At 39.2% G+C, this 26139-nt stretch overlaps 1 protein-coding gene across 7 annotated transcripts in view; it reads left to right on the forward strand.

Moving 5' to 3' along the window:
- NARS2 (asparaginyl-tRNA synthetase 2, mitochondrial) overlaps positions 1 to 26139 on the forward strand; it is a 154261-nt gene that overhangs the window by 14310 nt on the left and 113812 nt on the right. For all 7 annotated transcript variants that reach the window (XR_004274313.1, XM_032295895.1, XM_032295896.1 and 4 more), the window contains one exon: positions 10628 to 10708. Coding sequence is in view for 5 of the 7 variants with exons in the window: in XM_032295895.1 (XP_032151786.1) it covers positions 10628 to 10708 (81 nt within the window). In the remaining 2 variants the exon portion in view is untranslated. The remainder of the gene's footprint in view (positions 1 to 10627; positions 10709 to 26139) is intronic.

A 26139-nucleotide genomic window follows, 5' to 3' on the forward strand; every position in this document is an offset into this window, starting at 1 on the left:
ATCTCGTTGTGCACTTTCAAAGTGTTGTTTTTTTTCTTGGGGAGGTAGAATTTTTATCTACAATTTCAATTTCAATTTATTTATTTATTTATTTATTTATTTATTTTTTGAGACGGAGTTTCGCTCTTGTTACCCAGGCTGGAGTGCAATGGCGCGATCTCGGCTCACTGCAACCTCCGCCTCCCGGGTTCAGGCAATTCTCCTGCCCCAGCCTCCCGAGTCGCTGGGATTACAGGCACGCACTACCATGCCCAGCTAATTTTTTGTATTTTTAGTAGAGAAGGGGTTTCACCATGTTGACCAGGATGGTCTCGATCTCTTGACCTTGTGATCCACCCGCCTCGGCCTCCCACAGTGCTGGGATTACAGGCGTGAGCCACCGCGCCCGGCCTAATTTCAATTTATTTTTAATTTTATTTTGTTTAATTTTATCTTGAGATGGGTGTTTCACTGTGTTGCCCAGCTAGTTTTGAACTCCTGGGCTCAAGCAGTCCTCTTGCCTTGGCCTCCCAAGTAGCTGGGATTACAATCCTGTGCCACCATGCCCAGAAAATTATTTTTACCATTTTTTCATTTAAAAATTATTTATTGGCCAGGTGCAGTGACACACACCTGTAATGCTAGCACTTTAGGAGGCCAAGGAGGGCAGGTCACTTGAGATCAGGAGTTCAAGACCAGCCTGGCCAAAATGATGAAACCATGTCTTTACTAAAAATACAAAATAATAGCTGGGCGTGGTGGCGGGTGCCTGTGATCCCAGCTACTTGGGAGGCTGAAACAGGAGAATTACTTGAACCCAGGAGGTTGAGATTGCAGTGAGCTGAGATCGAGCCACTGTACTCTATCCTGGGAATAGAGCGAGACTGTCCCCAAAGAAAAAAACAAAGTTGTCCTACATTAATATAATGTAGGTATATGATATTATAGATGTATTATCCTTTTAATATGTTGTTGGATTCAATTTGTTATAACTTCATTTAGAATTTTTCCTTCACCACTCAAAAGACGTATTATTCTGTAGTTTCCTTTTCTTGTAATGTCGTTGTCTGTTTTTGGTATCAGGGTAAGGTTGACCTCATTCAGTAAGTTGGGGATATTCCCTCCCTTTATCTTTCGAAAAGTAAAATTATACAGTTATCCATGCAGTTATAATTATTTATGTTTTAAATGTGGAGAATTTACTGGTAAATTCATCTCAGTGTGCACTTTCAAATTTTTTTTTTCCTGTGGGGCTAGAGTTTTTATCTATAATTTCAATTTATTTTTAATTTTAATTTTATCTTGAAATGGGGGTCTCACTGTGGCTAGTCTTGAACTCCTGGGCTCAAGCAGTCTTCTCGTCTCAGCCTCCCAAGTAGCTGGGATTACAATTAGGTACCACCATGCCCAGAAAATTATTATTACCGTTTTTTTCATTTTAAAATTATTTATTGGCCAAGCGCAGTGACTCATACCTGTAATCCCAGCACCTCGGGAGGCAAAGGTGGGCAGATCACTTGAGATGAGGAGTTCGAGACTAACCTGGTCAACATGGTGAAACCCCATCTCTACTAAAAATACAAAAATTATCTGGGTATGGTGGTGGGTGCCTGCAACCCCAGCTCTTTGGGAGGCTGAGGCAGGAGAATCACTTGACCCCAGAAGGCAGAAGTTGAAGTGAGCGAGATCACACCATGCCACTCCAGCCTGGGTGAGTGAGTGAGACTTTGTCTCAAATAACAACAGCAACAACAAAATTATTTATTTATTTAGAGATGGCATCTTGTTATGTTGTCCTGATTGGATTGCAGTGGCTATTCACAAGTGCAGTCATGGTGCACTACAGCCTTGAATTCCTGGCCTCAAGCAGTCTTCCTGCCTCAGACTGAGTAGCTGAGATTACAGGTGCATGTCACTGCACCTGGCTTAATTTCTTGAATAGATACACAGCTGTAGCTTATCTGTTTTTACTTGAGTAAACTTTGGTAGTCTGAGTTTCAAGAATTTATTCGTTTTATTAAAGTTTTTTAACTTATTGCCATAAAGTTATAGGTATCCCTTTATTTTAATATCTAGCATCTGTAATGATGTTGTCTCATTCCTGCTATTGAAGATTTGTGGCCTTTCTTTTTTTCTGATTAGCCTGGTTAGAGGTATATCAATTTTATCAAGCTTTTAAAATCTCTATTAATATTCTTTGCTTTCACATCTATTTTGATATTATTATAACCATTAGAGCTTTCTTTTGATTAGTATTAGCATATTCTTTTTCATCCTTTTACTTTTAAACCACAGTTAACCCTTGAAGAACATGGAGATTAGGGGCACCAACTCTTTATGTAGTCAAAAATCCAAGTATGGGCCAGGCACAGTAGCTCATGCCTGTAATCCCAGCACTTTGGGAGGCTGAGGCAGGTGGATCATTTGAGGTCAGAAGTTAGAGATCAGCCTAGCCAACATGTTAAAACCCCATCTCTACTAAAAATACAAAATGTCCAGGCATGGTGGCAGGTGCCTGTAATGTCAGCTAACTTGGGAGGCTAAAGCAAGAGAATTGCTTGAACCCAGGAGGTAGAGGTTGTAGTTAGCTGAGATCGCACCACTGCATTCCAGCCTTGCAATAAGAACTTGACTCTGTCTCAAAAAAAAAAAAAATCCAAGTATAAATTTTGCCTCCCCAAAAACATAACTGATAGCTTACTGTTGACTGGAAGGCTTATTGATAATGTAAATGGTTGAATAACACATATTTTGTATTTCACAAAATGTGCAAGATTTTCTCACTTGCTGGCATAGCTGTAGCAACAGCTTCACGATTTGCTTATTTTTTTCATAAGAAAAAATTTTGTAAGTTGTCTTTATGCTGGATTTGTCTTGAAATGGCAGGCAGCTGCAGTTGCAGACCTCAATCTACAGTACATACTAAGAAATTAAACTTTTACGTCTAATGTTGTGACTTTTCTCTGCTTCTTGGGAGTGCTTCTAGCCTCACTAGTAAGTACTTCATAGGGTCCCATGGTGTTAATTAAGGTTTACAGTATTGCACTAAACCTGATGAAAAATAAGGTGAGAACACAAGAGATTGCTTTTTACTGTGACATGCAGTTTACTGAGAGATGAACTGCTCATGAGATGATTAGCATCACAGGGTGTTTTATGTGGATGCTTGCAACACTTGAGCTTACTATAGTAGCTATGAAATTGTTGTACATACTATATATAACTGCTTTTATGCAGTTATGATGTAATACTGCACTTTTACGTTTGTTTACATTTCTCTCTACAAATCATGCCCTGTACAGTCTGCGTTTGTGTAGGTTTTAATAAATTTTAACTTTTTGTAAAAGATTTGCATGTATTTATGGTTGTAAATTATAACATATACTAATATCTACATATATTTTATGTATCTGTGGCATACCTTTTTCTTAATTTAAAAAATATTTCTAGGCTGTGCTGTTCATCTGCAAGCTTTTTCACATTGCTGCAAATCTCCAAAAAATTTTCCATATATTTATTGAGAAAAATCCATGTGTAAGTAGACCCATGGAGTTTAAATCCATCTGTTGAAGGGTTAAATGTATTTGTATCTTTATATTTAAAGTGCATTTCTTGTTGGCGGCATATGTTTGGAGGTTGCTTTTTATAGCCAGTCTCATAATCAGTCTCTCTCTCTTAATTTGGGTGCTTAGATCATATACATTTAATGTGATTATTGTTGTGGTTTTGTTTGAGTCTGTCATCTTGCTGTTTCATTCTAATTGTCCTATCTGTTCTTTGTTCTCTCTTGCTTTATTTATTTATTTATTTATTTATTTATTTGAGATGGAGTCTCTCTCTGTCGCCCAGGCTGGAGTGCAGTGGCGCACTCTCGGCTCACCGCAACCTTCACCTCCCGGGTTCAAGCGATTCTCCTGCCTCAGCCTCCTGAGTAGCTGGGATTACTGGTGCACAGCACCACGCCCAACTAATTTTTGTATTTTTAGTAGAGATGGGGTTTCACCATGTTGTTCAGGCTGTTCTCGAACTCCTAACCTTGTGATTCACCTGCCTCGGCCTCCCAAAGTGCTGGTATTACAGGCTTAAGCCACGTCGCTGGGCCCTTATTTCTTATCTTCTTTGTTTTCCTCTTAACTGTAACCCTGTTTTGTTATTTTAGTGACTGCTTTAGGGTTTAAAATATACATCTTTGACTTCAGTTGATGTTTTACCACCTAATGTATAATGTAATAACTTTATATACTTATATTTCTTTCCACCTTTATGTTATTTTTTGGCATGCATTTTACTTTTATATACATTATAAATTCAGTGATTCATTGTTATTCTCCTTCAAGCAATAAATTATCTTTTAATGAAATTTAAATAATAAAATCTTATATGTTTACCTATGTAGTTATTATTTCTGGGGCTGCTAACTTAGATTTCATATCTAGGTGTTTGGTTTGGGCTGCTCATTCCTTTGTTTTAAATAACGTCTCACTGTGTTGCCTAGTCTGGTCTCCAATTCCTACCCTTAAGCAGTTCTCCTACCTTGGTTTCCCAAAGTTCTAGGATTATAGGCATGAGCCACTGTGCCTGGCCTAGGCTGTTTTTTTATGTCTTTTATGTCTGTTTAACTTTTCAAACATAGAATAACTGTTTTAAAATGATGTGTCTTTTTCTCCTGATTTTAACATGTCTGTTATGAGTTAGTTTCTATTGGTCTCTTCGTTAGGAGTTACGGTTTCTTGACTCTGGGTGACTAATCTTTGGGTACCGGACATTGTGAATTTTACCTGGGTGCGTGCTGTGGGTGTGCACACAGATACTGCTATCTGTTTGATCCTTTGAGGTCTTGGTTATGTGATTTGTTAAGCAGGTCTCTAGCAGTGCTCAGTGCAGTACTATTTATTCCTCACTGCTGAGGCAAAGCCTTCCTTAGGTCCTGACCTAGTGCCTTGTGAACAGTGAGTTTTTCTAGTTTGTGGAACGGGTACTGTTTCCAGCCAGCATGTAAGCACTGGGCACTGTTTAATCTTTTAAATGGATATTTTCCTAGCATTGGATAGTTCTTTTCACACAAATGCACTGATCTGCCTAATACTACAGGGTGGCCCTCTGCAGCTCTCTGGAGTTCTGTGTCTCCACAGCTGTCTCCACTCTGATTTTCTAGCCTGTGGACTCTAGCCACTTAGGTCTCTCCAGACTCTTAGTTGTGTCTCTTCAACTCAGGGAGTCTGCTGGCTCTATGTTACTTTTTCCCCTTCCCTGTGCTGTGGCCTGGAAGATCTCAAGGTGGTAAGCTGGGTTACTGGTAGGGTTTACCATTTGTTTCCCAGCTCAGAGAGAGATGACTTTTGTTGCCTGATACCCGGTATGTTGGAAACTATTGTTTCATGGGGTTTGCTTTTTGTGTTGTTGTGGTTCTTTTGTTTTTGGTTGTTTCCTTTTTCTCCATCTTGGTCATAGATCTATATTTTGTATAAAGTAAGCATTAATTTTAACGATTTACTGGTGTTGAGCAAGTCCGTTGATCTAATGACTAAAGGCATTTTGTCTCATTTGGCTTTGCTTCTCAGCCATTTTCCTCTGCCTGGGAAAGCCACAGTTTAATGTGGTTGACAAGTTGCTAAGGTGAAGGGACCCTCTCTCCCGGTGGATGGGAGGGCCCCAAAGGCGAGGAGTGATCCAGCAGATAAAGTTTATTGTTATTCCATGTGGTTTTGTAACTCTTCCTGTGCTACTTCTCCAGATATAGCTAATTTGCAGAAGTTGTGTAACAGTGGCTATTGCCTTCCCTTGGGCTGTATCCAAATTCACACAGTCCTGCTACAGCTCACCAAAAAAGTTCTTGCCCCTTGAAAAAATCTCCTTCAGATTAATTTTTGGTCAAAAAGCTAAAGAAAACAACATCATGGCCTTATTTAAGGCATATGCTTTTGATACAACAAAAGAAAATAAATCAAATTACACAATGTCATCCCATTGTAGTTTGTAAGGGTCCAGATACATATGCTATCAGAAACTTTGCTATCCGCTTCCATGTGGATTTTCATTAGTGCTTGAACCACATAATCATAAAAATACCTTTTTTTTTTTTTGAGACGGAGTTTCACTCTTGTTACCCAGGCTGGAGTGCAATGGCACGATCTCGGCTCACCGCAACCTCCGCCTCCTGGGCTCAGGCAATTCTCCTGCCTCAGCCTCCTGAGTAGCTGGGACTACAGGCACGCGCCACCATGCCCAGCTAATTTTTTTGTATTTTTAGTAGAGACGGGGTTTCACCATGTTGACCAGGATGGTCTCGATCTCTTGACCTCGTGATCCACCCACCTCGGCCTCCCAAAGTGCTGGGATTACAGGCTTGAGCCACCGCACCCGGCCTTTTTTTTTTTTTTTTTTTTAAACCGCATGGCTTCAACAGCTGATGAAGTATACCTACTTTAGTTTGAAGGTTTTGTAGACTTTTGGCCACTAGGTGGTGGTATTGACAAGTACACTTTACACACTCCATTTATTACTTGAAGCTTTTAGAGATATGTAAACAGTTAAAAAATAAGACAAGCTACAAAAATTAGAAATAAAAAAATTAAGTAGACAGGGTGCAATGGCTCATGTCTATAATCCCAGCATTTTGGGAGGCTAAGGCAGGAAGATCCATTGAACCCAGGAGTTAGAGACCAGCCCAGGCACATAGTGAGACTTGGTCTCTAGTAAAAATAAAAATAAAATTAGCCAGGCATCGAGGCATACTCAGGAGGCTGAGGCAGGAGGATCACTTGAGCCAAGGAGGTGGAGGCTGCAGTGAACCATGTTTGCACCACTGAACTCCAGCCTGGGCAGCAGAGTGAGATCCTGACTTAAAAAAAAAAATTGTTTTGAGATGGAGCCTTGCTCTGTCACCCAGGCTGAGAGTGCAGTGGCGTGATCTTGGCTGACTACAACCTCTGCCTCCCGGGTCCAAGTGATTCCTCTCCTGCAGCCTCCCAAGTAGCTGGGACTACAGGTGCATGCTACCACACCCAGCTAATTTTTTTATTTTTAGTAGAGACAGGGTTTCACTGTGTTGGCCAGGCTGGTCTCAAACTCCTGACCTCAGGTGATCCACCCGCCTCAGCCTCCCAAAGTGCTGGGATTACAGGTGTGAGCCACCACACCTGGCCAAAAATTATTAAAAGTAAAATTAGAAAAACATTCAAGTGCTTGGAAATAACTTGAATTTTAGCACCGTTCATGATAGAGTAGTTACGAAGGTAGACACTTTTTGAGTAGCAGTAAATTCACTTAGTAATTGTAAAGACCTGGAGAATATAATCCTGTTACCTCATTCTAGGTTACTTACCTTTATATGTGATAATTATGTACCTTTATGTATGATCCTTAGGATTCAGTTATTTAAAGAAGCCTTACTGGAGTACTATAAGGCATGTTATGTAATAGTTATATGTTACTAATGTTTTGTATCTGTTTCTTTGATCTGTTACTTTAGGTTTGCTAAAAGATGTTAAGCTTCCAAATATAAAATTTTCTTAAGTTTCAGTTTTGTTAATAAAAATATAGAAATGTGGGGGAAAAATAGAAACTTGAACAGTACTTTTAAGTTAGGACACTTTAAGGACCTAAGGCTATTTCTTGGTTTCAGTATGAAAAATATTTTGTGTATAACCTTGTTTGCTCATAAAATTGACACACTTGTTGTGTACTAAAACTTGGCTATTTAGAATCCTCAAAGAGTGAATCATTTGGAAAAGCCAAGTTTCTGAAACATCTGAGGAATTTTCTCTTTAGGCACCAGTTTTTTTCCAAATTCCAGTGGAAGTGTTCCTAAAATGGATTACTTATTTTCCTGTCTTCCTTAGTGAGCCAAGTAGAAAAGATTCTGCCCTTTCTCAATGAATTGAGGTTCTTCCTGTGAGTATCAGGAATGTTCTCCTCTGTATGGCAGTGTTTTAAAGCCTGTCACTGACTATGTGGAATATTTTTTGTTTGTTTGTTTTGAGACGAGGTCTTACACTGTTGCCGGGCTGCACTGCAGTGGTGCAGTCATGGCTTACTGCCACCTCAATCTCCCAGTCCCAAGCGATCCTCCTACCTCAGCTTCCCAAGTAGCTGACACTATAGGCATGCACCACTGTGCGTGACTAGTTGTTTTAAATTTATTTTTTGTAGAGATGGGATCTCACTGTGTTGCCCAAGCTGGTCTTGAACTCCTAGGCCCAAGCAGTCCTCCTGCCTGGATCAACCAAAGTGCTAAGGTCCAGATGTGAGCCACTGAGCCTAGTATTCTTTACCTTTGTGTAGAATGTCTCCAAATTGCTATGCCTTTGAGTTCCTGTGACTGCTCTTTGTTTTTTGTTTTTTTGAGACAGAGTCTGGCTGTGTTGCCCAGGCTAGAGTGCAGTGGCGCAATCTCAGCTCATTGCCACCTCCGCCTCAGCCTCCCGAATAGCTGGGACTACAGGTGTGCACTACCACACCTAGCTAATTTTTATATTTTTTAGTAGAGATGAGCTTTCACCATGTCGATCAGGCTGATCTCGAACTCCTGACCTTAGTTGATTTGCCCACTTTGGCCTTCCAAAGTGCTGGGATTATAAACATGAGCCACCGTACCCAGCCTCTTAATGAATTCTTAAAATCTCTTCTTGCTGTCACTTTGTGTTGCCTATGGCCTGCCTGTGACTAGCACTTCCTTTCACGTTTCCTTTTTTGTTGATTCTGATTAAACGATAGTTATTTCAGTTACTTGTGAAAGAAAAAGATAGTCTATTAGTCTTCTCTTAATGGTGTATATGGGCCTGAACGTATGAATTTTATAATTTTGGGATACTCTGGGCCTTATAAAATATCTGGTTTTAGAATGTGTATGAAAATATTTAAATATTTGGAGGTGATGGGTGGAATCTGAAAAACTGGATGAAAGTGTTTGCTTTTATTTTTGGCCCCTTCTCTGGCCTTCATGTCTCTATTTGGGAATCCCTTTGCTTTGGGATGGTATAAGTATGTGACACTGGAAACCTCTTTGAGGCAGATACAGTACTTCACCACTCCTTGCTATTTACTTTCCTTTTTTTCGTTTTACTCCCCTACCCACTTTGACTTTTTTGGACTCTGTTTGCACGGCTGTATTATTCTTCCTTTGTACTCTCTCCTTTATTAGCTTTTGGTAATGTTAGGAACTTTGATAAGCCTTGCTAGCAGTTTTAAAGCAAAGAAAGCTGCTGGACCCTTTTGTGAGATTTAGCATTAGTTAAGTGTTAAAAATAATTCCCAATAGGTGTGTGATTTAAATAAAAAACTCATACAGTTATTTTCATGAGATTTACAGTGCTGTTTCTTGTGGCATTTGACCAGTTCTAACTTTGGCAATCAGGTTTAGCCATTAAATTTTCTCCTCCCTCTCCACCTCCCTTTCCCCACCCTCATTTCCTTTGGATTTTTCACTTCCTTTCTTTGTTTACTGCACCCATGTTCATAGTTGCCTACATTCATGTGGAATAAATGTTTCATGTCCATAATTCTTGGCTCCTAGGAGATAAAAATTGTATGCAATAATGTTATTGATCATATTTCATTGGTTTTCTATAATGTGCATTGTGCAGCACCTCTAGGCATGTTGCTGTCAGATTAAGTATATATTTTAATACTTTCTGAGACTGTTAATTTAGAGCTTGAATATTTACCACATCGTAAGGCAAGTTGTTGGCTGAATACTTTGTATTGTAGCCATAACACTTGAATTCAAGAAGGGTCATATTTGGGAGGCCCCTAGTAATGCATAGAGACAATCTTCATTCCAGCAAACTTGACAGAAATATGTGCATAAGAATTTATTGTACTGATTTCAAGGCCAAAATTTTGCATTAAGCACATACTATTCTACCTTTCTATTACAAAGTCATTTTTTATTACCTGCAGTCCCGCCCTGCAAACATCTACATTGTGTGTAATCTTTTGCTTACATCCATAGTCAAAATGAAAGACGCATAACCTTGAAATTGCTGGGTTATTTCAATCCTACTAGCAACAGCTTTTGTGGTTCACTAATGAAATAGTCTCAGACTTTTGTTCAGAAGGGCTGCAATTAGGAACCTAGTAATGGATGGATTTGTTGCTGCTCATAATATTCCTTCAGGCAAAGGAAGTACACTGCCTGTGCCATGTGGAGTTCATTGTGCCATCAGTTTAATGACAGAGACCTCGTAAAGATCATTTCTGCATTTTTTTTTTTTTTTGCTCTTTGTTTATTCAGTCTCTATTTGTCTACCTTAATTTTTCTCGTTTTTTGGTGTTCATTACAATTGAGGTCTTATTTGATAAGTTTATACTGATTGCTTTGTATTCCCTTAGCAGCATGGGCAGCATCATTATACATTATCCTACAGTGTGTATACATGTTTGTTGAATCACCACCAAAGTGTTAGAGATATGGAAAGAGAATAAAGTACTAAAGACCATAAAGACCTAGGTTCTAGTCCTGGCTCAGCCACTGACTAATTGTGTGACTTTGGGAAGTCATTAAATCTGTCTGGGCCTCAATTTCTTTATCTTCGAAATAAAACAGCATTTGCTTACTGTGCCATTTTAATACGTAGTATAAGAAGCTGTGTGTTCTTGGAATTGTTGAATATGCAAATATACTGAAAACTGTGGTTTTCTTTTTCAGGACAGTGGCTTTGTGCATATTCATACTCCAATAATCACATCCAATGACTGTGAGGGAGCTGGAGAACTTTTTCAACTTGAAGTAAGTTATGCTTCCCATCTTGAGGGATACGTTGCTGTTTAATATTTTGCATCTGAGGTTTTGAGATGTAATACTAGTTTTGTGGACAGAAGATTATGAGCAGCACCTGAAATTGTCAATAAAAATCCTTGGAAAAAGTCACATAAACAATCAAACCAGTCTGATTTCCTATACCACCAGCTGTTTTACACTGTGACAGAAGAGTGAATTTTTAAATTAGCACTCCCTATGCTTTTCTGAAGTTACTGTGAATTGGTGAACTAGAGAAATTTGAAGAGGTAAATGAGGATTTTAAGCTCTCTCTTACACAGATTCAATCCAGTTAATATTTGTGGATGTAAGTCATATTTTAAAAGAGAAATAAAAATAGGAAAGCATACATGTAAATATCATTTTCTTTTTCAAAGTCTTCTGAAAGTTAATTTTTCCTAAGAATGATTTATGTTCTGTATATCCCATGAAGGCTCTTTAATTTGTTTAGCAATCATCTTGAGTTCCTAGCATTGTCAGCTGCCCTTATTGCAGATCATTTTTTAAGTTACCAGTTTTTCTTACTTGTAGGCAGTTGAAAGCCTTGCATTTACCAGTTTGATAGCTGTTTAAAATCATTGGCCAGTTGTATAATAATGGACAGAGAGAATGGTATGATGATGAGTGATGCTTTGGTACTTCTTTTGTTTGTTTACTGATTTCTTTATCTTTAAGATGTCAGGATTCTTGTTTATATATTTGGTTGATTCTGTCAAATGACAAAGTGTGTATGTAACTGCTTTCTCTGGTTCAGTGCTTTCTGACTCTTAATAATGGTGATGCTTCTTTATATTGTTGAACAAAGCATTCTCTGGGAGAAATTGTCCTGATATGTTGAAGTCATTCAGAATGATAATCAAATGCTGTCTTCAATCAAATGCTGTCTTCATCATACATGACTGGAAGAAATCTTGATGCTGATCAGCCTTCTGCAAAAAGCAGAATAAAAATGCCTTGTTGAACGTTTAAAGTGGGAGTATTAGCATCTGTATATATGAATTCAAAGAAGGCAGCAGATGACAAAATAACCAAATGTAAATTCTGGAAAACATTCTCCTCTAGGTGTTTATTTTCTCTTTGCACCTTAATTTTTTTGCATATTGAAGCGAAGAATTACTCACTGTATTTCTAAATTCCTTAATCTAAACCACTGAATGTTCAATAAATGGCTGGGAAAAAAAGGCATAATTTAAAGGAGTCTTTACAAATAAGTAGGAATTATTAAACAGACCCAAATTAAACAAGTAAAAAAGTTTTTAACGTGCTTAAATAAAGATATGTTTGGAGATAACCGCATTGCTACCAGGGAAATTGGATAAGCAACTCTGAGTGATCTCGTACATATATATGTATCTTGGCCTCTAAACCTAAGACAGGTTACCAGATAAGTGTGACTAAATAGGAAGAGGAGAAAATATGTATTTCTGAAGCTAAACAAATGAGAAGTATATTATGTTTATATTATTTCAAAGCCAGGGAAAGGAATTTGTGGGATATTTTTTTCTTTTATTGTGGGATTAAATTTGCCTTTGCAGAGTACCAGAAAGAGACACTCTTGAATTCATTGATCCTAGGCTCCTACAGTCAGGATCTAGCTCAGGTTTCAGCTGATAGGTGCTATCTGGCTGTTATGCTATGTTGATCTATTGTCTTTGTTGCTTTCAGAAGTTCAACTGCAAAGACTTGTCTCCTGCCCCTGCCAGCCCTGTATCTTTTTAAAGCAGAGCTGCTGCTTTTCCTACCTCACATACTTCAGTTTCAAGATTCATTGTGTTAATTTCCTCTAGGCTGCCTGTAGAAACATAGGAATTTGAATTTTAGGAGGAGGTGGGCTTTCATATTTGAATTTTTGCTTCTCTTAATGTTGAACGTTTTTTCTCTGACAGAATGAAGTGTCATTAAGTACTGTGTTTAAAGATAAGAGGGCAGCTTTAAGAGGTCACCTTGAAAAAACACAGTAAGAACATGTACTTCTGATATTCTGTTGAGAAGTGAATGCATGCCCTATCATGTTACTTTTCCTTTCCCTCATCCATTTCCTGCTTTAAGACTGATATTTTTTAAGGTTTGGGGACTACTGAATACATTGTGAGAAGCTTCCTTCAAGGCATTTGTTTGTTATTAACAGACATTTGGTACCACCTGTGTTCAAGATGCTATGCTAAATGTTATAAAGATGTAGTTGAGGCTCTATCCTGTCAAGCTAGTGAGTTGGCAGATGTTGATAAAGGAAGGAGCATGCTTTTCCTTCACTCTTGATGTTACTTATCCTGCAAAATTCTGTTTGTACACTTTTTCCTCTTTGTCCTAAGAATTTGGCTGAGTTCTCAAAATTATATTTGGTCTTTATAGTTTTGGAACAATTAGTTTGTCTTTGAGGGGATAGAAGAGATTAAGGCAAGAATTATAGGTTGTGGCTGTCAAAGACAAAATTATAACAAATTTAAAGGTCTTAATTGACTTTCATTTGCAATTCAAGAATCAGGCAATGCTTCATTTTATAGACCGAAAAAGGCTGAGGAAAGCAGAAACAGAAAACAAGCGATTGGTCTTTACAAAGTTGTTTTTCTTGTAAAGGTTAAAGCAGAGGGGACTTCCTTATGCTGGCTAAAACTGTTCTCTTTGGTGATGTGGCTATTATTCCTCTTCTGACTTTTGAGAAGTTAATATAAAGATCTTAGTTTTGGGTTGGTTGTCATGCACAACTATATACAGTTTCATGTTTTTCAGTATGACAAAATAAGGTGGAATTGCTTTGTGTATGCATTTGAGGATACGGTGTTACCAGTTGTAAGTGGTGTGGAATCAAGAGGAAAATGAGGTAGGTCAGTGAGGATTGACTTGGTCAGAAAAACCTTCAAAATGAATGTGTGACCTGACTCTACTTTAGGGAGAATATTCCAGTTAAGAGCAATAATGTAAGAAGAATCAGAGAATTAAAATGAGGTGTAGACAATATACATTCTTCTCATCTTCACGTAGCACATACTCTAAAATCAACCACGTAATTGAACATAAAACAGTCTTCAACAAATGTAACAGAACTGAAAGCGTAGCAAACACACTCTCAGACCACGGCACAATAAAAATAGAAATCAACACAATGAAAATCACTCAATATCATACAGTACAGGGAAATTAAACAACATGCTCCTGAATAACTTTTGGGTAAAATAATGAAATTAAGACAGACCTCAAAAAGTTTTTTGAAAATAATGAGAACGAAGATACAACATACCAGAATCTCTGGGACACAAGTAAAGCAGTGTTAAGAGGGAAATTCATGGCACTAAACGCCCACAGCAAAAAGTTAGAAAGGTCTCAATTTAATAACCTAACTTTACAACGGAAAGAATTAGATAAGGAAGAACAAATCAACCCCAAAGCTAGCAGAAGATGAGAAATAACAAAAATATGAGCTGAACTGAAGGAAACCGAGATGCAAAAAACCATTCAAAATATCAGCAAATCCAGAAGTTGGTTTTCTGAAAAGATTGATAAGATAGGCCACTAGCTAGACTAAGAAAAAAAGAGAGACGATCCAAACACAATTAGAAATGACAAAGGGAATGTTACTACTGACCTCACAGAAATAAACAACCTTCAGAAACTACTATGAATACCTCTAAATTGCTGGAAACTACACCCTCCCAGGACTGAGCCAGGAAAACGTTAATTCCCTAAACAGACCAATAACAAGCTCCAAAACCAAGTAAGAAATAAATAGCCTACCAACCAAAAAAGTCTAGGACCTGAAGGATTCATAGCGGAATTCTACCAGATGTACAATGAAGAGTTGGTACCATTGTGACTGTTACTGTTCCGAAAAACTGAGTAGGTGGGACTTCTCCCCAATTCATTCTGTGAGGCCAGCATCATCTTGATACCAAAACCTGTCAGAAACAGAAGAAAAACAGAAAACATCAGGCCAGTAACCTTGATGAACATTGATGCAGAAATCCTTAACAAAATGCTTGCAAACTGAATCCAGCAGCAAATCAAAAATTGAATCCACCATGAAGTAGATTTCTTTGCTAAAATGCAAGATTGCTTCAGCATACAAAAATCAATCAGTGTGATTCATCACATAAACAGAACTAAAGACAAAAACCACGTGATTATCTCAATAGATGCACACAAGGCTTTTGATAAAATTCAGCATTATTTCATGTTAAAAACTCGCAACAAACTAGATATTGAAGGGACATATCTGAAATAATAAGAGTCATCTCTGACAAACCCACAGCCAACGTTATACTGAATGGGCAAAAGCTGTAAGCATTCCCCTTGAAAACCAGCAGAAGTTAAGGATGCCCTTTCTCACCACTTCTCTTCAACATAGCATTGGAAGTCCTAGCCACAGCATTCAGGCAAGATAAAGAAATAAAGGGCATCTAAATAGGAAGAGAGGAAGTCAAACTATCTTGTTCTTTGCAGATGACATGATTCTATATCTAGAAAATGCCATAGTCTTGGCCCAAAAGCTCCTTCAGCTGATAAATAACTTGAGCAAAGTTGCAGGACACAAAATCAGTGTACAGAAATTGCTAGGATTCCTATACGCCAACAACAACCAAAGTGAGAGCCAAAACAGAAAGTCCCATTCACAGTTGACACACACACACACACACCCCCCCCCCCCCCACCCACCCACCCACCCACCAGGAATACAGCTAACCAGGGAGGTGAAAGAGCTCTACCATGAGAATTATAAAACACTGCTCAGAGAAATCAGAGAAGACACAAACAAATAGAAAAACATCCCATGCTCATGAACAGGAAGAATCAATATTATTAAAATGGCTATACTACCCAAAGCAATTTACAGATTCAGTGCCATTCATATCAAACTATCATCATTCTTCACAGGACTAGAAAAAATTATTTTAACATTTATATGGAACCAAAAAAGAGCCTGGGTAGCCAAGGCAATCCTAAGCAAAAAGAACCAAGCTGGAAGAATCATGTTACCCAACTGTACTACAAGCCTACACTCCCAAAATTGCGTGGTACTGGTAAAAAAACAAAAAAAAAAAACCAAAAAACAGGCACATAGACCAATGGAACAGAATAAAGAGCCCAGAAATAAGACCACATATCTGTGACAATCTGACCTTTCACAAAGCTGACAAAAGCAATGAGGAAAAGACTCCCTATTCAATAAATGGTTCTGGGACAACTGTCTAGCCGTATGCGGATGATTGAAGCTGGACCCCTTCCTTACACCATGTACAAAAACCAACTCAAGATGAATTAAAGACTTAAATGTAAAACCCAAAACTGTAAAAACTCTGGAAGACAACCTAGGCAATACCATCCTGGCAAAGATTTCATGACAAAGACATCAAAAACAATTGCAACACAAGCAAAAATTGACAAATGGGATCTAATTAAACTTAAGAGCTTTTGCACAGCCAGAGAAACTGTCAACGGAATAAACAGACAACCTACAGAATGGGAGAAAATATTTGCAAACTTTGTATCTGACACAGGTTTAATATCCAGCATCTATAAGGAACGTATTTAGAAGGGAAAAACAAACCCCTTAAAACGTAGGCAAATGGCCAGTTGTGGTGGCTCACGCTTGTAATCCCAGCATTTTGGGAGGCCAAGGTGAGTGTATCACTTGAGGTCAGGAGTTCAAGACCAGCCTGGCCAACGTGGTGAAACCCCGTCGCTACTAAAAATAAATAGCTAGGTATGGTGGCACATGCCTATAATCCCAGCTGCTTGGGAGGCAGAGGTTACAGTGAGCTGAGATCATGCCACTGCACTCCAGCCTGGGCAACAGAGCGAGACTCTATCTCAAAAAAGAAAAGGGGGCAAAGGACATGAACAGACACTTCACAAAAGAAGAAAAACATGAAAAAGAAGCTCAGTATCACTGATCATTAGAGAAATGCAAATCAAAACCACAGTGAGATACCATTTCACACTAGTCAGAAGGGCAACAATTAAAAAAAAAAAAAAAAACAGATGCTGACTAGGTTACAGAGAAAAGGCAACCCTTATGTGCTCTTGGTAGGAGTGTAAATTAGTTCAACCATAGTGGAAAGCAGTATGGTGATTTCTCAAAGAGCTAAAAGCAGAACTACCATTTGACTCAGCAATCCCATTACTGGGTATATACCCAGAGGAATATAAAGCATTTTACCATTGTGAACTCCAAAATCGACAGGTCTCAGTCAATTTAGGAAGTTGATTTTGCCAAAGTTGAGGATGCCTGCCTGTGACACAGCCTCAGGAGGTCCTTACGACTTGTGCCTAAGGTGGTCTGAGCACAGCTTGGTTTATACATTTTAGGGAGATATAAGACATCAATCAATATATGTAAGATGAACATTGGTTCAATCGAGAAAGCAGGGACAACTCGAACAAAGGTGAGAGGACTCGGGGCTTCCAGGTCATAGGTAGATAAGAGACGAATGGTTGCGTTCTTCTTGAGTTTCTGATTAGCCTTTCTAAAGGAGGCATTCAAATACGCATTTACCTCAGTGAGCAGAGGGATGACTTAAATAGAATGGGAGGCAGTTTGCCCAAGCAGTTCCCGGCTTGAATTTTACCTTTAGCTTAGTGATTTTGGGGCCCCAAGATTTATTTTCCTTTCACACACTAAAGACACATGCACATGAATGTTCATTGCCACATTGTTCACAGTAGAAAAGACATGGAGTCAACCTAAATGCCCATCAATGACAGAGTGGATAAAGAAAATGTTGTACACATGTATATAGAACATTATGCAACCATAAAGAGGAATGAGATCATGTCTTGCGGGAATGGAGCTCGTAAGCTTCATTAATCGAAGACTGATTGTGCTATGTTTTCAATGTCCTGCAGCATAAATTGCTTCACAGACTGATCCAACCAAAAGTATACTCCTTTGTGGACATAGTTTTCAAGGGCAGTGTTTAAGATCTGTTCTGACCCCAAAAGGTCTTCTGCCAGCTGTGTCTCACTTTCTTTCCAGCATACCAGGAGATCTACAGTTTAGCCTTTATCACCAGTGAATATTTCAATCTGCCTTTCACAACTGTTGTATTGGACCGAGTGTAGAAAGTTAGCACCAAGACAAAAGTATGCCAGATTGCAGGGTCATTTATTATGCCAGCGACCACAGAGGACTCACGTCTCTCCAACCTGTGGCGTCAAAAGGAGGGTGCCAAGACTTTTTATACCCGAAAAACCACCTTGGGAGTGGGGGTGAGGAGTGGGGATGGTGATGAAAAGGTTTTGGACATTCCAAGGGCCAGGGGATTCTGTGATTACCTTCTGGGCGGAGACGAGGGCAGGGGTCTCCGGAAATTCCAAGGTCCAGGGGATTCTGTAATTCACCTCCTGGGTGGAGACGAGGGCGGGGGTCTCCGGACATTCCAAGGGCCAGGGGACTTTTGTCATTCTGTTTGTTACTTCAGTGGTTTACAGAAGTCAAGATAAGCATTTGTTTACACACAGATCTTAGTTATCCTGGGCTGCTTATTTTAGTTATTACTAAATAACTAAAGCAAAGGCTAGCAATTCTGGCACAATATCACACAACCACCACTATTCTGGAGAGCACCCTTTATTTTGCACTGCAACCTCTACCTCCCGAGTAGCTGGGATTACATACTTAGTTGCAATGAAGTCAGTTTCTTTGGGTAAAGATTTGGAGCTCTGTTTTATGGCCTTCTCTGCCCACTCAATGTTGGAGCCAGGCTCCAGTGCTGGCAGCAGGGACAATGGATCATTCTCATGATGAGACATCCTGATTTAGGAGCTGAATGTTCAGTGGAGCAAGAGGCAGCAGCCCTGGTTTCTTGGCTTGTCTCTCCTGGCATGGAACCCACACCACAGGATCTGGGGCAAAAGCAGTCAGGACCCTAGTGTTCTCAGCAGTACCACGCCCAAGGCGGAGCTTCCATCCCACAAGTTGGGCTGGGGCTGAAGAAGGGCGGCTCCACCTCTCAGGCACACTTTCCCAGAACTTAGCCTCAGCTACAGGTAGCTGTGAGAAAGGGGAGAAATGCCTGTATGCTGGAGGCATTCCTCTTGCTGGAGCCCTGTGATCTTGGCTGAAATTGGGGAGTGGAGTTTCTGTCATGCCAAGCTGTGAGAGGAAAGGAGGAAGAGGGCTCCGGCTCAAACACTACAGACTTCCTGTCCTCAGTGAGCTTTAGCAGATTGTTTTGAGTAGTTGTTTCTTCATTTGCTGTATACCCTTAAGGCCATTTCTAGAGACTTTAAATGGTTGGATTTAAAAAAAAAATTTTTTTTAAGTAACTTTAACCTGTTTCACTGAGGAATGGGTCTGAAGAGCTCCATACAACTGTCAGGTCAGGAGGGAGGGGGAAAAACAGGTTAGTCACCTCTTGGCTTCTTTTTACCACCACGCTCCTCAATTTTCTCACTGGTAAAATGTGAACAACAGTGTTCTTATAGGTTGTAAGGATTAAGTGAAATGGCATATATGAAAACTTCGTGTTGCTAATCCAAAATAGGTAAAACAGTATGGAGAAGCAGGCTGATGTAAGCAGCATTTCTCTTTTCCACACTGTTGTGTGTTTTAGTAATGGTAATACAAAGTTATTAGACCTCAGGAATTCTGGTGCTTATAAATTGTTATGACTAAGTTATTTATGGAACACATCATTTTGGTTGTGCTGGATGGTTTCACTTTTTAATTACTCTTACCAATTTTCGTTTAAACTTTTTAGGTGGTATGTGGGCTAACACAGGTCAAACCTTTTCTCAGAACAGCTTTTTTTAGCTAACACTAATACCTCCCTTGTTCCAACTCCTGTTATACTTGTATTCGGTTGCTGTAGCCTGGTTTTATTTTTTGTTTTTGTTTTTGAGTCGCAGTTTTGCTGTCACCCAGGCTGGATTGCAGTTGCATTGTCATGGCTCACTGTAACCTCAAACTCCTGGTCTCAAGCAATCCTTCAGCCTCAACTTCCTGTATAGCTGGGACTGCAGGCACACACACCACACCCGGCTAATTTAATTTTTGCTAGAGACAAGGTCATTATGCTGCCCAGGCTTGTCTCGAACTCCTGGACTAAAGCGATCCTCCCATCTCAGCCTCCGAAAATGCTGGAATTGCAGGCATGAATCACTGTGCTTGGCCTGCTATAGCCTGTTTTAACTTTCAGTTGTTCTTCAATGGTTTCTTGCATAACAGTTTTGGTTCCCTGTCTAGATTGTAAATTCCTTTCAGGGAACACCTGTACCCTCCATACTACCTGGAATACTTAAATACTTATTATTTTCTAAGGGCTATTTTAGCTTTGTAGAACTTTCAGCCTTAAGACTAGTCATATTCAGCCAGGCACGGTGGCTCATCCCTATAATCCCAGCACTTTGGGAGGCTGAGCTGGGCAGATTGCTTGAGCTCAAGAGCTTGAGACCAGCCTGGGCAACATAGTGAGATCTTGTCTCTACTAAAAATTTAAAAATTAGACAGGTGTGTTGGCATGTGCCTGTAGTTCCAGCTACTTGGGGGACTGAGACGGGAGGGTCATTTGAGCCTGGGAGGTTGAGGCTGCAGTGAGCCATGAGAGCGCCAGTACATTCCAGCTTGGGTGACAGAGCTAAACCCTATCTCCAAAAAAAAAAAGACTAGTCGTTTTCTTTCCTGTTGAGGATGTTTCTTTCTTTTAAGGAGGTTCAGTTTCTGCATGTGAAAAATGCCTGACCCTAGAAAATACCAGTAAGATACATAAGAGACTCTCAGTAAAGTTTTGCCTCTGAGCATAGGGCCCACTTTTCTATGTTCTTTGCATTTTCATCCTGTGCTTATATTATTTTTTAAAAAAGCATAATATATGTACAAGGTACATAATTTAAAAGTTTAAAAAGAGCATGAAATAAAAAGTCATTTTCTCTTCCGTCCCTGGCTCCCAGTTACACAGTTCTCTCTCCAGTAGGCAGTCCTTGTTATCTGTCTCTTACGTATTCATCCAGAGGTATTCTGTGCTTATTCTACAAGGATATCCATATCTTTTCATATAGTTATTTATTACAAAAATGATAGTTTACTATTCACAGTGTTCTAACCTGTTTTGGTTTTGTTTTTTTGTTTTTTTGAGATGGAGCCTCGCTCTGTTGCCCAGGCCGGAGTGCAGTGGCACAATCTCAGCTCACTGCAACTTCCACTTCCCAGGTTGAAGCAATTTTCCTGCCTCAGCCTCCCCAGTAGCTGGGATTGCAGGTGTGAGCCACCACACACAGCTAATTTTTGTATTTTTAGTAGAAACAGGGCTTTGTCATGTTGCCTGGTCTCAAACTCCTGACCTCAGGTGACCCTGCCCCTTCGTCCTCCCAAATGGCCAGGACTACAGGCATGAGCCATCACACCTGGCCTATACCTGCTTTGTTCATTTGTCAGTACCTCTTACTGCTTTGGCCTCATTATTTTAAAAGTACATGCTGTTTCAGTGCATTTTATACATGTATTTTAATGTATTTAACCTATTCTTTTACTGATGGAGAATTCATTGGCTATTTTTTTTCCCTGTTACATGCTAGTATGTGCAAATTAGCATTGGGTCCTGTGTTGAGAATTTTGAATTAAAACTTGTTTTTTTAAATTAAAATGAGCTGGTTCTCAAGAAAAGTACAGTTTCTGAGTTCTTTTTTCTTTTTTTCTTTTAGCTCAAGTGTTTCTCCCACCTTAGCATCCCAAGTAGCTAGTAGCTGGTACTATGGGTGTGCACCACCACACTTGGCTAATTTTAAAATTTTTTGTGGCGACAGGGTCTTGCTATGTTGTCTAGGCTGGTCTCTAATTTTTGGGCTAAAATGATCCTCCTGCTACAGCCTCCCAAAGTGCTGAGATGACAGGCATGAGCCACCATACCCAGCCAAGAAATGTACAGTGTTTATCTAGAAGGTAAAATTAACACATGAAATTGTAGACAGAATAATTAAATGTTTAATTGGCTTTTTACCTTTTTTAAGGGTAAGTATACAGAATAATTTATATAGAATTGTTACATCAAGTAGTGCTTCACTTTTTATAAGTGCTCTAGGAGAGATTTCTGACAAGGAGAAACTAGGTACGGGAGTGATAAGAGATGTCCACAGGACAAAGCAATGTGTATGATCCTTGTTTATATTTCTGTCTTTGATTTTTGTCCCAACTTTGTCATTTTCTGCTTATAAAATTATCCAGATTCATACCAGTTACCTTTTAGAAAGAGAAGTTGGTAAGTTTGGGGCAAAGTGACCTATGGTGAGAAGCACGGAGATATAGTGAATTATTGATGTATATCACTTACCATGTGCAATAATTTATTCCTTTTTCCAGTTAATATTAATTGACTGTATGACGTATGCTGGAGGAAAAGTGGTGAACACAAAAGTCTTTTTCCTTGTGGAATGTATATCCTTGTGGGAGAGGAGACAATAAATATAAAAGTAAAACAGAGAGTATGTTAAGCATTAAGTAATTGTCCAAAGGTAGCTCCCTAGTGCACTATGCTTCCCAGTACTCACATCTTTCTGTTGTCCTCATCCACAGTTAAAATGTGGACTGGTTCTGTGTAATCAGTAGGTCATGGTGGATATGAAATTTTCTTGTCTTTGATTTTTTTGGAACGGCTCTGAGGGAAGCCAGCATCTGTATAAGAGGTCTAGCTACTGTCAGACCTCAAACTATTTCTGTGGGAAGGCTGCATGGTAACACAGAGATGCCTGGCTACATTTAAGCTTTTTAAGCCATCCCAGCTAAGGCATCAGACTTGTGTTTAAAGAGGCCATCTTGTATATCTAGTTGAGTCTAGCCTTCAGATGACTCCAGTCCCAGCAGCCGTTTGACTATAACCACATGAGAGGCTCCATGCAAGACCACTCAGCTGAAGGCAGGCAACCCATAGAATTGTGAAAGATAGCAGTAGGTTATTACTTTAAGCCGCTAAATTTTGGGATACTTTGTTACTCACCAATAAATAATCAGAACAAATGGTGATTTGTATTGCAAAGAAAAGTAAATTGGGAAAAAGGTTAGGGAGAAAGAGATTCTAGTTAAAATTGGGTGGTCAAGGAAAGCTTTACTGAAAAGATGTTAAAAAAGCATGACGGGGCCGGGCGCGGTGGCTCACACCTGTAATCTCAGCGTTTTGGGAGGTCAAGGTAGGCAGATCACTTGAGGCTGGGAGTTCGAGACCAGCCTGGCCAACATGACAGAACCCTGTCTCTACCAAAAATACAAAAATTAGCTGGCCGTGGTGGTGCACACCTGTAATCCCAGCTACTTGGGAGGCTGAGGCACAAGAATTGTTGGAACCTGGGAGGCAGAAGTTGCAGTGAGCCGAGATTGTGCCACTACACTACAATCTGGGTGACAGAGCAAGACTCTGTCTCAAAAAAGAAAAGAAAAAGCATGACGGGTAAGTAATGTTGATACTTGGGAAAGAACATTTCAGTCAGAAGGAACAGCAAGTACAAAGGCTCTGTGGCTGGAGCAGCTTGAGGTTTTCAAGAAACAATCATGAAGGCAGGTATGAATGGAGCATACAAAAAAGGAAGATGAGTGGGAACTGAGGTTAGACATAGGGGTTGGGAGTAAGTGTAAATTATATATGGAAGTAATGTTCATCTTTATGAGGTATAACACTTTTGTAAAAAAACAAAAAAGGAAATGTATCAATAACTTTTTATTTTCCAAATATAGATAATATGCATAATGAAATATAGATAATATAAACTTTTTGTACACTTAATCTGAAAAATATAATGTTTCCAACATAATATAAAAAAGTAATTAGTATATTTTATTATGCAAATATTGTGGTCTAGAAGAATATAAGTAGCCTTTATATGGAGATATAAAGAACTGCTGACTTTAACAGGTATAAATTAGGACTTACACAGGTGTGTTATATTGGTGACTCACATATCATGAACAGTTTGCTATTCATGATGAGAATTTGTGAACTGGTTACTCATTCTTGATAAGAGTTCCACATCTAAGTATTAGCTTTCCCTTGATGTACATGGAAGATGCATTCTGGAAAATTCAGAGCATATTAAAATAATACAATTTACCTAATTCACTAACATGAATGTTCCATGGTATGTTTGAAACTTGAGGTAGTATGCACTAAATTTCAGTAGCCTTCCCCAGTTAGGACAACCAGAAACATTCCCAATAGGAACCAAAGGTAAAGGACTTCTTAGGCCATTATAAGAATGTTGGCTGTGAGTCTTTGGAGAGTTCTAAGCAAAAGAGTAACAAATCACTTATACTTTATTGAGATCATTCTGGATGCTATATGGAGATTCAACTGGGGAGAGGTACAGAAGAAGAGAATCCAGTTAAAAGTCTAATGCCGGCTGGGCATGGTGGCTCACAGCTGTAATCCCAGCACTTTGGGAGGCTGAGGTGGGCAGGTCACGAGGTCAGGAAATCCAAGACCATCCGGGCCAACATGGTGAAATCCCGTCTACTAAAAATACAAAAAAAAATCAGCTGTGCATGGCGGTGCATGCCTGCAGTCCCAGCTACTTAGGAGGCTGAGGCAGGAGAATTGCTTGAACCCAGGAGGCAGATATTCCAGTGAGCTGAGATCGCACCACTGCACTACAGCCTGGGCGACAGTGCGAGACTCTGTCTCAAAAGAAAAAAAAAGTCTAATGCTGTATTTTAGGGGAGCAGATAGTGATTTACACAAGAGTTGAAGTTGTAGATCCTGAAATGTGGTTGGATTCTGGATATATTTGGAAAGTATTTTATGCATCTTGGATCTTGGTACCAGGGTCCTTTTTTTTTGTTTTTGTTTTTATTATATCTATTCCTGCTATGTATTTTCCCAGAAGTAGGTATGTTGAATAGTTCACCTCTGCTAGACTTTTGCACTTCTTATATGGAGGGAATTATTTTTTTCTACAAATGGTTATTTCCATTGCTAATTAAAAGTAGAAAAGTAGAGTTCTTTTTAAAAAAAAAAACATGAACTTTCATGTTGCTAGTCTGGACATTGGAATTCAATTAATAAGCGAAAAGAAAATGTCAGCTTCATAAACACTGAAAAGCTTTTTCCGTTTATACTCTTTAGGGCCAATACCATCTAATTATTTGGGGAAATTAGTTTTTGCTGGAAATTAAACATTTATTTTATGCATGCCATCTTTGAAGGAAGCATTCCATGGCATTGTTGACTTCAACAGACACTTTGATCTCAAAAAATGATGCAAATCTATTTTGGATAATTTTTGAATAGCATCAAAATCATGACTTTTATATCAGTATACCTTATAATGGCTTATTCTTTGTTTTTGTTTTTGTTTTTTTTTTTTTGAGACATAGTCTTGCTCTGTTGCCCAGGCTAGAGTGCTGTGGCGCCATCTTGGCTCACTGCAACCTCTGCCTCCTGGGTTCAAGCAGTTCTTGCGCCTCAGCCTCCTGAGTAGCTGGGATTACAGGCACCCACCACCACGCCCAGCTGACTTATTCTTCATTACCACAGCCAGAGGTGAAGGACAGCCAAGCCCTTCTGTTTCCCTTATCAGTAACTTACTTTCCTCCTTGCAGCAACTGCAAGAAAGCATATTTTGGGGTTTTTTTGTTTTGAGACAAGGGCTTGCTCTGTCGCCCCATTTCGAGTGCAGTGATGCAATCATAGCTCTCTGCATCCTTGACTTAAAGTAGTCTCAGGGTCTCACAAGTTACTCAGGCTGATCTTGAACTCCTGGTCTCAAGCAATCCTCCCGCCTCCATCCCCCAAATTACTGGGATTTATACGTATTTATTGAGTACCTGCTGTGTTAAGTGGTAGTCAAGTCCTTTGTGTAGATAAGTGGTTTGGAGACTTATCTCTGGAGCATAGGTTTCCCTTCTCACAGAAGGGGCTGAAAAATGGAATGAAGAGGTAGTTAATGGACTACGACTATATATTATATTCATCTTTAAAACCCCAGTCTGACAGTGAATAAGCCAAAATTAATATTTTTCAAGCAATAGTGAAGAAAATGTTTGGTACATTTTTTTCGCTGACCCCTTCACATTTAGGAATAAATTTGCTTTTTTTGCAGTTTTACATTGTGTTTCTCTCCTGAAAAAGAAAAATAAGGCAACATTGTATATTCACCTTCTGTTTTGCAACCTTACCTTCTAATATTAAAGACTCCAGGCTTCTTTTCTTGATTCTTTCTCTCTTTCTCAGACTGCTCAGCAGGAAAGCAGACTGTTTACAAACAGTCTGAGTTAATAACTTCCTTTCCTGCTGATCAAATAGTTGCTAAAATGAAACCTTTCTCAGGGCTGAGTGGGTGTTCTAGTTAGTGGATGTTCTGGAATGTAAATGAACCCTTCTTTTAAGAAAGATTATTTTTATACTAGCAGCTCTGTGTACACCAAGATACACATTTGTAGCAAGTAGAAAGTATGGAAACATAAACTGGACTTATTGGACATTGTT

This window comes from Sapajus apella, unplaced genomic scaffold, assembly GCF_009761245.1.
Source record: "Sapajus apella isolate SASKATOON/1434 unplaced genomic scaffold, GSC_monkey_1.0 scaffold34, whole genome shotgun sequence".
In the NCBI taxonomy this organism is placed as follows: domain Eukaryota; kingdom Metazoa; phylum Chordata; class Mammalia; order Primates; family Cebidae; genus Sapajus; species Sapajus apella.